Source organism: Ostrinia nubilalis, chromosome 30 (genome assembly GCF_963855985.1).
Source record: "Ostrinia nubilalis chromosome 30, ilOstNubi1.1, whole genome shotgun sequence".
Classification (NCBI taxonomy): domain Eukaryota; kingdom Metazoa; phylum Arthropoda; class Insecta; order Lepidoptera; family Crambidae; genus Ostrinia; species Ostrinia nubilalis.
The window spans coordinates 1,384,117-1,397,195 of record NC_087117.1 but is presented as its reverse complement, the minus strand read 5'-3'; the positions used below and the strand labels follow the sequence as shown (position 1 = coordinate 1,397,195).

Below are 13,079 nucleotides of genomic sequence, written 5' to 3'. Positions count from 1 at the left end.
GCGGTATCTACGTGCTGCCTAGCAGCTGCCATCCCGTGGAAACCTGAACCGGGAATAGTCATCATGTCTTTTGTTTTCCCAGGCAATAGCCCAATGCCTAACCAAGACGGGCGTGTGCCGCTCCTCCCGCGGGAACTACGTGCTGGTCGAGGAGCTTCCATCCAGGGCTCCCACGCAGAGGGTCCTGGCGCCTCATGAGCGCGTGCTACGGGTGGCGACCGCGCGCCCCGGGGCCCGGCTGCTGCTCAAACGGGTGGGGGACGACCCTAGCAGCCGGGCCTGGCTGACTAGCATACGGTGAGCTGGTGGACCATGTTCCTTTTCTATTAATATTAAAATGTCCAGTTGGGTGTAGGTAGTTGCAAAGGTCGGGGCCCGGCTGCTACTCAAGCGGGTGGGGGACGACCCTAGCAGCCGGGCCTGGCTGACTAGCATACGGTAAGCTGGTGGATCCTATTCCTTTTCTATTAATATTAAAATGTCCAGTTGGGTGTAGTTGCAAAGGTCGGGGCCCGCCTGCTGCTGAAGCGGGTGGGGGACGACCCTAGCAGCCGGGCCTGGCTGACTAGCATACGGTGAGCTGGTGGACCATGTTCCTTTTCTATTAATATTAAAATGTCCAGTTGGGTGTAGGTAGTTGCAAAGGTCGGGGCCCGGCTGCTACTCAAGCGGGTGGGGGACGACCCTAGCAGCCGGGCCTGGCTGACTAGCATACGGTAAGCTGGTGGATCCTATTCCTTTTCTATTAATATTAAAATGTCCAGTTGGGTGTAGTTGCAAAGGTCGGGGCCCGCCTGCTGCTGAAGCGGGTGGGGGACGACCCTAGCAGCCGGGCCTGGCTGACTAGCATACGGTGAGCTGGTGGACCATGTTCCTTTTCTATTAATATTAAAATGTCCAGTTGGGTGTAGGTAGTTGCAAAGGTCGGGGCCCGGCTGCTACTCAAGCGGGTGGGGGACGACCCTAGCAGCCGGGCCTGGCTGACTAGCATACGGTAAGCTGGTGGATCCTATTCCTTTTCTATTAATATTAAAATGTCCAGTTGGGTGTAGTTGCAAAGGTCGGGGCCCGCCTGCTGCTGAAGCGGGTGGGGGACGACCCTAGCAGCCGGGCCTGGCTGACTAGCATACGGTAAGCTGGTGGATCCTATTCCTTTCTTATTAATATTAAAATGTCCAGTTGGGTGTAGTTGCAAAGGTCGGGGCCCGCCTGCTCCTCAAGCGGGTGGGGGACGACCCTAGCAGCCGGGCCTGGCTGACTAGCATACGGTGAGCTGATCAGAAACAATGCCTCATTTAACAGATTCTATATATCTATAAAAGCGAAATATCACTGATTGACTGACTCACTCAACACGAAATCTCAGAAACTACAGAGTCTCAAATGTTGCAGGGGGGTGGGTTCCTTTTAGAACGTAGGTGCTCACTAAGACGAGATTCTGCAAAATTCAACCCATAAGGGGGTAAAACGCAATTCTACAAACAAAAGTAGACGAATTAGAAGTCACTGTCGCCCTCAAAGGCGACCAGCCACCCATTAAATAACTACCGGTTATTCGCTGCTCACATCCAGGTGCCTTTACTACCTTCACTGGTCGTCAGTCCACCAAGTGGGAGGCCTGCATTACGTCTCCCGGCCCGTGGTTGCCGCCAGTTGCCACTCGAGAACTTTTCAGTCCCACCAGCCCATTAGTTTTCTGATTTACTCATTCATGTGGTCCGCTCATTGCCATTTAAGTTTGGGGATTCTGTGGGTTGTGTCGGTTATTTTGTTTCTCCTACCAAATCTCCACATTTCTGGCTCAATCACGTAGAGAAATGACAAATCAAAGGTGACTGATGCAAGGCTCTACCAACCGGTTAATGTGAAAATCATTGACGTGCTGTGGCTGAAGTGATGATGATGACGATGAAATTATACACAAACAACCGAATAGAGCTAACCTCCTCTTTTTGTTAAAGTCGGTTAACCCTTTAACAGTCATAACATAATCAAACTCTCATTGTTTTTGGACCTTAAGATAAGCGAATAAGGCTCAAAATGGTGGGAATTATATTCCCACTGCCTTTTAAAGACTTCAATGTGTTCCCAGGTCGGCGTCCACGGACCGGTCTCGGGACAAGTCGGTGCCTTCGGATGAGGAGTCCAGCACGCAGGACGACGAGCCCCGGAAGCCTCCAGACAGCTTTTTGGTGTGCGTCCACAATGTTTCACATGAGATACCGTACGCTATACTGAAGGTAAGTTTACATTTTTGTTGTTAGATCAAAATTCACAGCTGTGTAAAGCCTGGTCTGTGAGCACGTAGAATTTTGTCCAATGACCCCAAACCACCTATCCTTATCGCTCGCATGTAATTATGTGACAAAATTCTACGTGTTCACAGACCAGACTATAGAAATACTTAGTCTTAAGGCAGGCTAAAATGGAAGACACAATAAAAGTTGGCCCCGGATCGATCAGGATCAAATTATGTAATGAGAAGGAAATCTTGCTTTTGGCAATCCTCAAGGAATAGACCAGGAACCAGTGAATTTCAGTTGGCTGAAATGAATCCTTGGACATTTTATTGAACGCCATGCCTGCCTGACACAGCGTGAGGAGTGTAGGTAAACAAGCCAAAACTTCTATTTTCCTCTCGGCAATCCTCTCCAGGATCGTGCTCCTGCAGTGGAGACTAAACGACCTAATGATGATATTTCTGATATTTCTTTCAGGTTCCCCTAAGCGCCACAGCATCCTACGTAGTCTATCAGGCGTTGACCAAAGCTAGATGCCAGGATGATCCCAAAAGGTAAGAATCTCTTTCACAACTTCTAACTCTACATTCCTTAACTCTACACCTCACCTGGAATTCGCTCATGCTGCTGTCTTTCCCGAACGCTATAATCCGGGCCTTTTCAAGGCGAGAGTGAATAGGCACTTACAGGGCAGATATGTACCATCCTAGACTGCATCTCACTTCACATCAGGTGCGATTGCGGTCAAATACCTGCCTTGTAATGCATAATGCATTAAAAGGCAGGTATAATAACGTCAACGTGAAATAAAATTGTGAACTCTGTCAGTTTATAATATAACGCGTTAGATTGTAAACTACCAGCGCGTTAGGTTAGATTGTAATTTAACTTATAGCCCGACCAGGAACATAAAAACCCTCGCCATGTTGCGGAAAACGAATGGTATAGTTCCAAAATACTGGACTGTCCTATCGATGACATTGACAGTGGGGCGCCACCGTCAATACCGGATCGCTGGTTCCGATTTTTGCCATGTTGGAAACCATATAGTTGAACGATGGTAGCGCCCCCCTGTCATTGAGTTTGGTGGGACAGTTCAGCGTGGGTCATCTATACTAATTTCTTTTAATGGCAACAGTAACTGAAAACTTCATTGATATATGTCACCTAGCATGTCAGTCTATTGCTGTCAAAGTGTAAACAAACTTTATTTTAAATGTGCGCAATTGATTTTGTGAATTAAATTGCTAAAATCTTTTTATAGTCGTGAAAGAAAAGTGGTTCACAATGTGTTAAAGTATTTGTCGAAGAAAAATACTAAGGGTTCGGACAATATTTTCATTGAATAATGTTTCCGACAATGGTTGTCAAATTGACTGACATGTTTATCGTATAGTACATTCCACTATAGATGACCCACGCTGAACTGTCCCACCAAACTCAATGACAGGGGGGCGCTACCATCGTTCAACTATATGGTTTCCAACATGGCAAAAATCGGAACCAGCGATCCGGTATTAACGGTGGCGCCCCACTGTCAATGTCATGCATAGGACAGTTCAGTATTTTGGAACTATATGAAAATTAGCCGTGGTTTGTTTCAACTAAGGTAAGTGCCCCCTACTTCGGTATATTAAGGCTCTTACGACTTTAACATTTTATTTAAAAATAACCAAGCATGATATCAGTATGAAAGCTTTTGTATGCTAAACTTTGGTCTTTTGACAGTAAGTTAATACATAATTTATAGTTATATAGTTTGAACTTTTTTTTTTATTAATTGTTCTGCGGACCTCTTGTTTGGATCCTGTTTCGTGACAAAATTTTGCTCTGTTTCTAAGTTCGTGAACTCATGTCCCCTATTTCGGGATAAGGTTTTATGCATCCAGTTAGGATATTTAAATAATGATTAAGGGTTTAATAAATTGAAAAACGATAATAAAAATTTAGAATAAAATAATTATGTGAAATTGACGATATTACTTACCTGAAATATTCATAAGAAATAATGTGTCTAGTAATATTTTGATTTGTTAATTGTAACAATATGTGAAAATATTCATATAACCATTAGTAATGTAGGGGGGGGGGGGAAACTTAACACCCCCCCCCCCCCCCTTCGTACCCATGAAATTTTGATTTGTTATTTCTAGCGATATGTGAAAATATTTATATAACCATTAGAAATGTGGAGGGGGACTTACCCCCCCCCCCTCCCCCTTCGTAGCCATAAAATTTTGATTTGTTATTTGTAACACCCCCCCCCCCCCTTCTCCCCATAATCCCACCCCTGGAGCTGTTTCAAGTGAGGGTAGCCCCCCCCTCTCCTGAAAATAACCCCAGATACGCCAATGACTCATAATAAAAAGTAAGTAATTAATTTCTTAGGTAGGTAAGTATTAAAAACTAAAAAATATGTCGATTTCTATAATGGTATGTGTCATAAAAGTACCTAACACCATACATTTACATATCACGAACTTGGAAAAAAGTAACAATAATACGGTTCCTTGTTTCGTGATACTGATTATTCCAAATTCCCCAAGTAAAATTAGTGGATTATTGTCAAAATGTGTCAATTAACTATTATCTATCCCATATACAATACAAATAAACAAAGATAAATAAAACAAATCGAAATAAAACCAAAATTATGCTGGTACTACTTAAGCTAATTTATCTTAAAATTGGTCATATATGTGAACTTCAAACTCGTGTCATATAAATTCTAGTGAACGAAACATATACCGAATTTAGGTCATGAGAAACTTAAATAAATGCATTATTTGTTTCATAACTTACATTTAAATTATCATAAATAATTATTTAAAAACCAAGCATCAAAATGTTATCCATAATATCCTTAAATCGGTAGTGTCACGAAATAGGGGACACCCGAAAAATTATATGTACGCTATTTCGTGAGTCAATTAATCGCAATTTTAAAGGAATTCTACGTTTTCATATAACTTTTTTCTAAGCCAAATCAATTGTCAAGGAACACATGAAACCACTATTACAAGTTTTATTTAAATGGACGTTCCTTCGCCTTTTTATAAGCTTAAGAAGTTGGAGCGCTAACCTTACGGTGAGAACAACCTTTGCAAGCCGCACGGCTGTTTTTGGCTCTCTGAGAGTTTGAAGCTTCGTATTGCTCTCATTTTTGGCGCCACAATGTTGGTACTTGGTTTTTTAGATAGCTTAAATAATAGAGTTTTTATAGTAATGAAGAATTTTTATAAATAATATTCCATTTGCTTATTATTTGAGCTAGAAAAAAAACTTACGAACTTACGTACTATCACGAACTAGTAGCCGTTTACCTTACCTATTTTAAAAAAATTGTCACTTTCTAAGTGTTGAATTTTATGGAATTGGGAAAGAAGTACCGAGTTTGAAGCGTTCATGAGCAGATATTGCAGTTGAATATTCAAGTCCTGAATTTGATTATTGATGAATAATAAAATAAATCCTACTAGGTAGCTCGATTGATGGTTTCATTTAATTTAAGTATTTAAACCAGGTTACCTATAATAATATTTTTTCGTTAATTTATGAAATTATCAAATTAGCCCGTAATCCTGAATCCTGATACATAAAGTTAGGCTATTAATTTAATACAGTTACGACTGTACTCAGTGTTGCACTATCAAATGCAATTGACGCGCCTCTGTGCCAGGGTTTTTATGTTCCTGGTCAGGCTATATATACGATTATAATCTGACGACTAATATGGTCGAGTGAAGCGATGGCTGGTTCACTCGTCATGTCTGTGAACAGGCGCTGCTTTCGGGGACTGGTCAATCCAAGTTATTCCAACTTATGTATGCGAGTCATTTCTACAAGTATTTAAGTATGTAATCTGTAAGTCTAGATATTAGCACGTCACTACCTTGTTTAATATACCACGCAATTTTGTATACCCATTCTTATAAGATACACTATACAAGAATGCATGGTAAATTCAGTGAACTGCTCCTGAATCGAATGTACCTACTACTGCTATTTCTATTTATTTATATTAACCGGCAGACAGTGGTGACTGAGTTTGTTGCGGCGCTTCTTCTCAGCACTTGCCAAATGTTGGTCTCGAAGCGCTGGTAGGGTAAAAAGATTATGAGACATGTAGAGGCTCCTTAAGAGCAAAATGACGATTTGTAAGAACTATTTATTAGTCTAAACAAATAAAGAAATTTTGACTTTTGACTTTGACTTTGACGGAATTTACAATTTTACGGTAACAAATATAAATGTGGCTTGGCTGTTTCGTTACTACAAAAACGATTATACTTATGACAGAAAGAAAAGTAATGAACATAGACTAACTGTATCATTTTTCACCTTTTGCCCATCTTAATTACAACGACAGCGAAACGGCCGTTATTTCGACTGAGGCGTGTAAAGTTATGCTGAAAGACCTGAGATCTGATACTTTTTCAGTGTGGATTATGTCCACCCTACGGCGCCGGCTTATCGTTGAATTTTGGCTTAACCTGAGGTGGAATTGTGTAAAGCAATCGTTTGTAATCATTTGACAGTTCATAACGTACGATAAAGTCAGTTAAACAAAGTGTTTGACAGAATAATCGTACGTTATGAACTGTCAATGATAACGATTGCTTTACACAGTTCCACCTCTGTTTTCTACCCTCATTAATGGGAACAAAACCATCCATTCCAGGTTTGTCCTGGTGGAGGAGCTGGAGTGGGGCGGGCGCGCCGGCGCCGGGCCGCAGCAACGGGCACTGGCGGATGACGAGGTCGTCTACGCTGCCCAGGTAAGCATCATGGGCGGTCACCCATCCATATTCTTGACCATGAAGCTTAATCTACTAACCATAACAGGGACTGGTCACCGGACACTAGTTGACTAGTCAATTGACATAATTTTTAGGCCTGGTTTCCACCAAAGCGGGGAGGAGCGGAGAAATGATGAGGCATTAGGTGGTTTACCGTTTTATTATGTAGTAAATTTCGCCATTTCAATATTGCCCGGACGTACCCACATACCATTTCTTTTTAATGTCTCCGTAGCTCGGCTTCGTAAATCTGAATGAAATTTGATTGGTTATTCAAAACATTTCTCCGCTCCACCTTGGTAGAGACTAGACCTCACTGGGCAGGTAAATGGTCGTGGGTTCGATCCCACCGCTTAAGCAATAGATTTTTTTAAAGTTGCAAGATCTTAAAAAAATATTAAAAACACCTAGGTACTTCTCTCTCCACAGGCCAGTTGGAAGACCCTGGGCCGCTTCGTCCTCCAAGAGAAGGGCAGCTGCGCACCGCTGCCGCGACACCGCGCCGCCATCGCGCGCATACAACGCGGGCTCAGCATGACACGGGGAGCCATCGCAGGTAGAGAGATAGAGAGCAGGTGGAGAGATAGATCGCGGGGATAGCGGGACAATTGCAGGTAGAGAAAAGAGACACCGCGCCGCCATCGCGCTCATACAGCGCGGGCTCAGCATGACACGGGGAGCCATCGCAGGTAGAGAGATAGAGAGCAGGTGGAGAGATAGATCGCGGGGATAGCGGGACAATTGCAGGTAGAGAAAAGAGACACCGCGCCGCCATCGCGCTCATACAGCGCGGGCTCAGCATGACACGGGGAGCCATCGCAGGTAAAAAGATAGTGAGCGGTGACGCTGGTACGTCTATACATATAGGGAGATAGAGAGAGGGGCCATCGCTGGCAGAGAGAAACATAGAAAGCGAGACAGTAGGTCCATAGCAAGTAGAGAGATAGAGATCAGGGCTAGTGGGGCCATAAATAAATAAAGAGATAGAGAGCGGGGCCATTACAGGTATATAGAGAGTGGGGACACCGCGCCGGCATCGCTCGTAATACAGCGCGGGCTCAGCATGACTAGGAGAGCCATCGCAGGTAATGACGTTCCCCCGAAAGAGAGGCATCTACCGTGATGTTGTCCGCATTACATGAATGCGTTTTCGACATAATTATATCATTGATATGCAGAAGGAACAGCGTAGGCGATAGCACACAACCTTGGGGGACACCAGCATTTTGAAACGTAAAATCTGAGCATTTACGGTCGACTACGACTTTAATGCTTCTGTCTGCTAAAAAGCTAGCGACGCATCCGCACAATTTCTCGGGAAGCCCATAGGAAGGGAGCTTCGAAAGAAGCGCTTTGTGCCAAACTCGATCGAAGGCCTTCGCTATAATGCAAACTAACTGCCAATGCTTCCCTCTTCGATCGCCTGTGCCCAACAATGTGTCAAGTAGACCAGACGATCACCAGCCGAACAACCTCCATGGAAACTGTATTGTCGGTCACTTAGCTACTGGTGGACCTCTAGGTACCGAAGGAGCTGGCTGTTGATAATGGGTTCCATTATCTTCGAGAACAAGGATATTATGGCTATCTATGCAGATACATATCTACCTATTTTTCTTATTTTATATTGTTTAGTAAAATAAATCTAAAGTGAGTTTTTGTTACAGGAGGGTCGCCTTTCCCTCTGGGAGGGGGTATTTCCGAAAACCCTCCAAACGAGGGCAAGCCTCCGATACAAGCCGCATACAGCGACCCCACTCATTGCAGGTAAGATTATCTTAATAAGTAGGTATTAAGTTGTACAGACAAAAGCACATCAAGAGAAAGAATAGGGCATCTTAGGATATTTCGCAACAAAAATGTAGGCTGATGGCCTGTCACTGTATAAAAACATACCTACCTACATAATTTTAGTCTTATGAACATGCACATAACGTTGAAGATCTCTAGTCTTTTAAAGTCATCGATAAATAAATAAATAAGTTTTTTGAGCACTTAAATCATACACTAAACTCGTATTGGCTTGACGACGAGTTGTCGAGTTCTCTTTTTACAGATTTTTGATAGTTTCAATATCGTTATCATACAAATAATTTTTTTTTTATTCAAAAATAATATTATTAGCAATTTGTATTGCACAAATTACTAATAGTCCCGTTAGCCCCTCGTGTTAAGCTAAATAAGCTCGTGTTACGAGTGGGCTCACCACAATAAATGAAGGTTAACTGCCATCTGATGATCAGAGACATATGAAACCAGAGGTCTGTCGCAGAAAGTGCACTTTTCCATACTAATTTCATAATCCAACTCTTCAGCCTTTTGGCTATAGAAAAGTACGCAGTTTACGAAATGGACATACTGCCTCAAACCTGAAACCAGAAGTTGTAGTTTCCCTGAAAATCCTCATTTTATCAACAAGTGGTAAAATCTAATGTTTTTCAGACGCGTATCCTCAACTCCCCTGGGTAAAGGCATCGGCCGCGCTAAGGGACACTCGGACAAGGACATGCGGGCTTATATGCAGAAGCGAGCGGCTGCAAGAGAGGTGAGGATACATCATCGGGTCATTTAGTCTCCATTGCATGAGCACGACCATCTAATTTACTAGAGGCAATGGCAACTCCATTATCTCCAGTGTTGTGTGGTTCTGGTAGAGTGAATTAGGACCACTCCCACTTTTCTTGTGGATGTCGTAAGCAACTACCTACTTAAGGGTTTGTCCCTTAGTCACTACATGGTTTGCGAACATCAGGCCACTCCGTTTGGCCAGCGAGAGTCAACTCTTTTTTTTTGTTTCTGGCAAATTAGAGAGGGTCGTTTTTTGTAATGAAAACTGAATGCCTATTCACTCTCGCCTTAAAGAGGCATTATAGTGTAAGAGAAAGCAGGCAGCGAATTCCAGTCCCTAGCTGTCGCATTGAAATGAGTTAGCGAAACGCTTAGTGCGAGCTGGTGGAATGTCGACAGTGTAGGGTTGGTAATACACTACTTTACTTAGTCAATATCTAATCATTATGATTACTCGACTGCACCAGTGAGAGTTATGTTTTCTGAATTACCCGACTACGCCAGAGAACCCTATGTTTTCTAAATTATCTGAGTTCGCCAGAACGAGTTATGTCTTCTTACCCCACTTCTCCAAAATGAGGGTTATGTTTCGTCCCAGGTGCACTCGGAAGGCGAGACGGCCCCGGGCGGGTCTTTAGGGGCAGAGGCGCTGGCAGCGCAGGTAGCGCGCTTCAAGAGAGTCTCCTTACGCAAGCTGCGCGCGTGGCGCTCCTGAGTGTGGCAGGTGATAAATAATAAATTCTATCTTTGCTTCATCATCATTTCAGACCCAGGACGTCGACTGCTGAACATGGGCCTCCCCAATAGATATAGAGAGATGCCAACTAATACGCTGAGTTCGAAACTCAGTGTCGCATTAGAAACCCACGCACACAAAGTAATCAAAATATGTTCTCATTATCCACTGCGCTGGTCAGTATTCAACTGCAATTGTTTATTATTAATAAGAAAATATATTGAAAATTTGACATGTAATGAACATTATGAATAAATTTCTTATTCTTATTCAACGTTCGAATAATCTTTAGTACTAAGTACGCAAGCAATGTTTACATTATGACGTCGCTGCTGTCATCATTGCTTTCACGAGCAGTGTGTTCTGCGTTTCTCAAGACAATGATCTGAGGTTTTTGGGCACAATGTCACATCTTAGTTAGTTTCTGTGATCTGTGGCCTCCCCCAATGATTTCCATACTGCCCGGTTTGTAGTGGCCTGCATCCAGGGCCTTTCTGCTACCTTTTACAAGGTCTTGTCGTCGGTTTACTTTCGTGTCCCACGCTGCGTTTACGTGACCTCCTGGCCTACTACAATCAGTTTGTGTTACCATCAGTGATGATATTATCCCCCTTATTACAAAAAAGTTAAGCCCGGGACAAACACTGGTTTAAAATGACCGTAGCCTTTCGACCTAAGCGTCACAGACGCAGCGTCTTTAGCTTTGGTCTTAAAGGTGGCCTTTCGAAGCGAGTTAGTGACGCGGCGTTGGTGGCACAAGACCAAAGCTGTCAATTTATTAAACCAGAGTTCAACCAGTCTAAGTTTTTGTAATTAGGGGGAATATGGCTCCGAAACGAGGCTTCTCACTATAGGCCTTAAGAAGCTCAAAGTTGCACAGCGAGCTATGCTTGGTGTTTCTTACGAGATCAAATCAGTAGGTACCTACCTACCCCAGAATGGTCCATTGCCCTCCCCAGGATGATGATACTGGGCTTCAAGATAACTTGGCAGTAAAATAATTTAAGTAACAACTACATCGTGTCTCATCGCGCTTAAAAATTTCCCTAGATAAGTACGCGGATACGCTAATGTTATAGATCGTTTCATCCACGAAGACGCGCCCCACCATTCTTCCGCTAATGTTTGAGGGGTATCGGTACACGCTAAATGATCCATGAGTACACACGCGCACTACAATAATGACGCTCGGATTGTTTGGATCAAACTCCTCGCGCTTCCCTCGACCAAACATTGGTGGGGCGCGTCTTCGTGGATGAAACGATTTCTATGCTTCGAGCTACTTTGATTAAAATTTCATTCTAATAATCATTTTGATTCCCAGGTCTTCCGCCGGCTAGGCACCCGCCTCGCCAACCACCGGGCGTCGCTTTCCTCCGAGCTCGGCTCCCTCTGGGACTTCATTCGCATCGACAAGGACCGCCGGCGGTCGGCCCCTGCAGCCTCGTATGAACCCATCCACAGCGACACCCGATCCCCGGTTAGACTGGCCAGGGATCTGCTACAAGTCGTCCAGGAAACTGTGCTGAAGCGATTTGATGAAACGCCTAAACGATGCCCTTTAGCTAAAGAAGAATCGGAGCTGACCAGTTCGGATGAAGACGATGGCAGTGATAAGAGGATAGCGAATTTGATTGATTTCTTCTTTACAATAGTTAAGAGTCAGAGGGAGGAGCGCAAAGGCAGCGGTGGGAGTTGCTTCAAAAGCGAAAACAGCCCGACGGAAGGCAAAATCGAAACGTATATACCTACGAAAGTGAATACTGAGTTGGAACAGAAAATGGAAACGCTGATCGAGTTTCTAGCGTCTACTGGTTGTATGGATAGAGACGAAGAAATCACGACGAAGGATGATAAGAAAATAACGCTTATGGAGTTCTTATTTGGTCCTGAGGAGGGGAAATGGGTGGAGAAACCTATTATACAGATCAAAACTGAACCGGAATTTGTAAGTAAGGGCATCAGTTTATCAGAGTCCAATATTAACGTTAAAGAATTGTCGTACATTGACGAAACACCAGACGAAGAAGGCAATGAGACGCTAGTTGAAATGCTGCTGAAATACATGGACAATTATGGCAGCAAAGAGAAGTTTAAAGAGAACAAATCAATGTCCATAACTCCATCATTATCTGAAAAGTCTAAATCAGATGTAACCATAAGTAAATTGGAGACTTTTAGTGACATGAATAAGACGAAATCGGACTCAACGTTGACTCATACTCAAGACACAGTCATTGAGAGAGGCGATGACAGATCTGAGAAGTCTAGTCGACGGATATCTGAGACAGTGGTCGATTTAAGTCACGTAAAGGAAGATTTGGAAGATATATTTGATGAAGCGGTGGACAAAGTGTGTGGAATTAGACATGTGCCTAACGAAGACGATACTATGACCGAACAGGAAGACATAGAAAACTTTAATGCGTATACTAAACCTCCTTTACTGCAGTATATGCAGTACTTGCCTTATAGCGTTGAACTATCAGATATTATGGAAGAAGATGAGCCGTCTTCTAGAGGGATGGAGAGGAAGCTATCAAGCGAAGACAGACTTGAGTACGCTAGACAATTAGCCGAAGATCTAGTTCGATACATCGAGAAAAAGATCGAAGAACATTTCGAAGACGACTCCTCTTCTGACAGCCGAGAATTTGACATCTGTTCGAGTTTAAAACGATCTTCTATAAGTCTGATCGATCTGAGAAATATCCCAGACTTGCCTCCAAGCATGAT

General features: G+C 43.3%; 1 protein-coding gene across 1 annotated transcript in view; it reads left to right on the top strand.

Moving 5' to 3' along the window:
* Positions 1-11,740, top strand: part of LOC135085891 (1-phosphatidylinositol 4,5-bisphosphate phosphodiesterase epsilon-1-like) — a 136,418-nt gene extending 124,678 nt beyond the window's left edge. Inside the window, exons 35-43 of the mRNA XM_063980676.1 lie at positions 83-297; positions 2,093-2,240; positions 2,718-2,794; positions 6,922-7,018; positions 7,469-7,595; positions 8,707-8,806; positions 9,482-9,584; positions 10,206-10,331; positions 11,668-11,740. Of these exons, the coding sequence (XP_063836746.1) occupies positions 83-297; positions 2,093-2,240; positions 2,718-2,794; positions 6,922-7,018; positions 7,469-7,595; positions 8,707-8,806; positions 9,482-9,584; positions 10,206-10,322 (984 nt within the window). The 3' untranslated portion in view covers positions 10,323-10,331; positions 11,668-11,740. The remainder of the gene's footprint in view (positions 1-82; positions 298-2,092; positions 2,241-2,717; positions 2,795-6,921; positions 7,019-7,468; positions 7,596-8,706; positions 8,807-9,481; positions 9,585-10,205; positions 10,332-11,667) is intronic.
* The last annotated feature ends 1,339 nt before the right edge of the window (positions 11,741-13,079 follow it).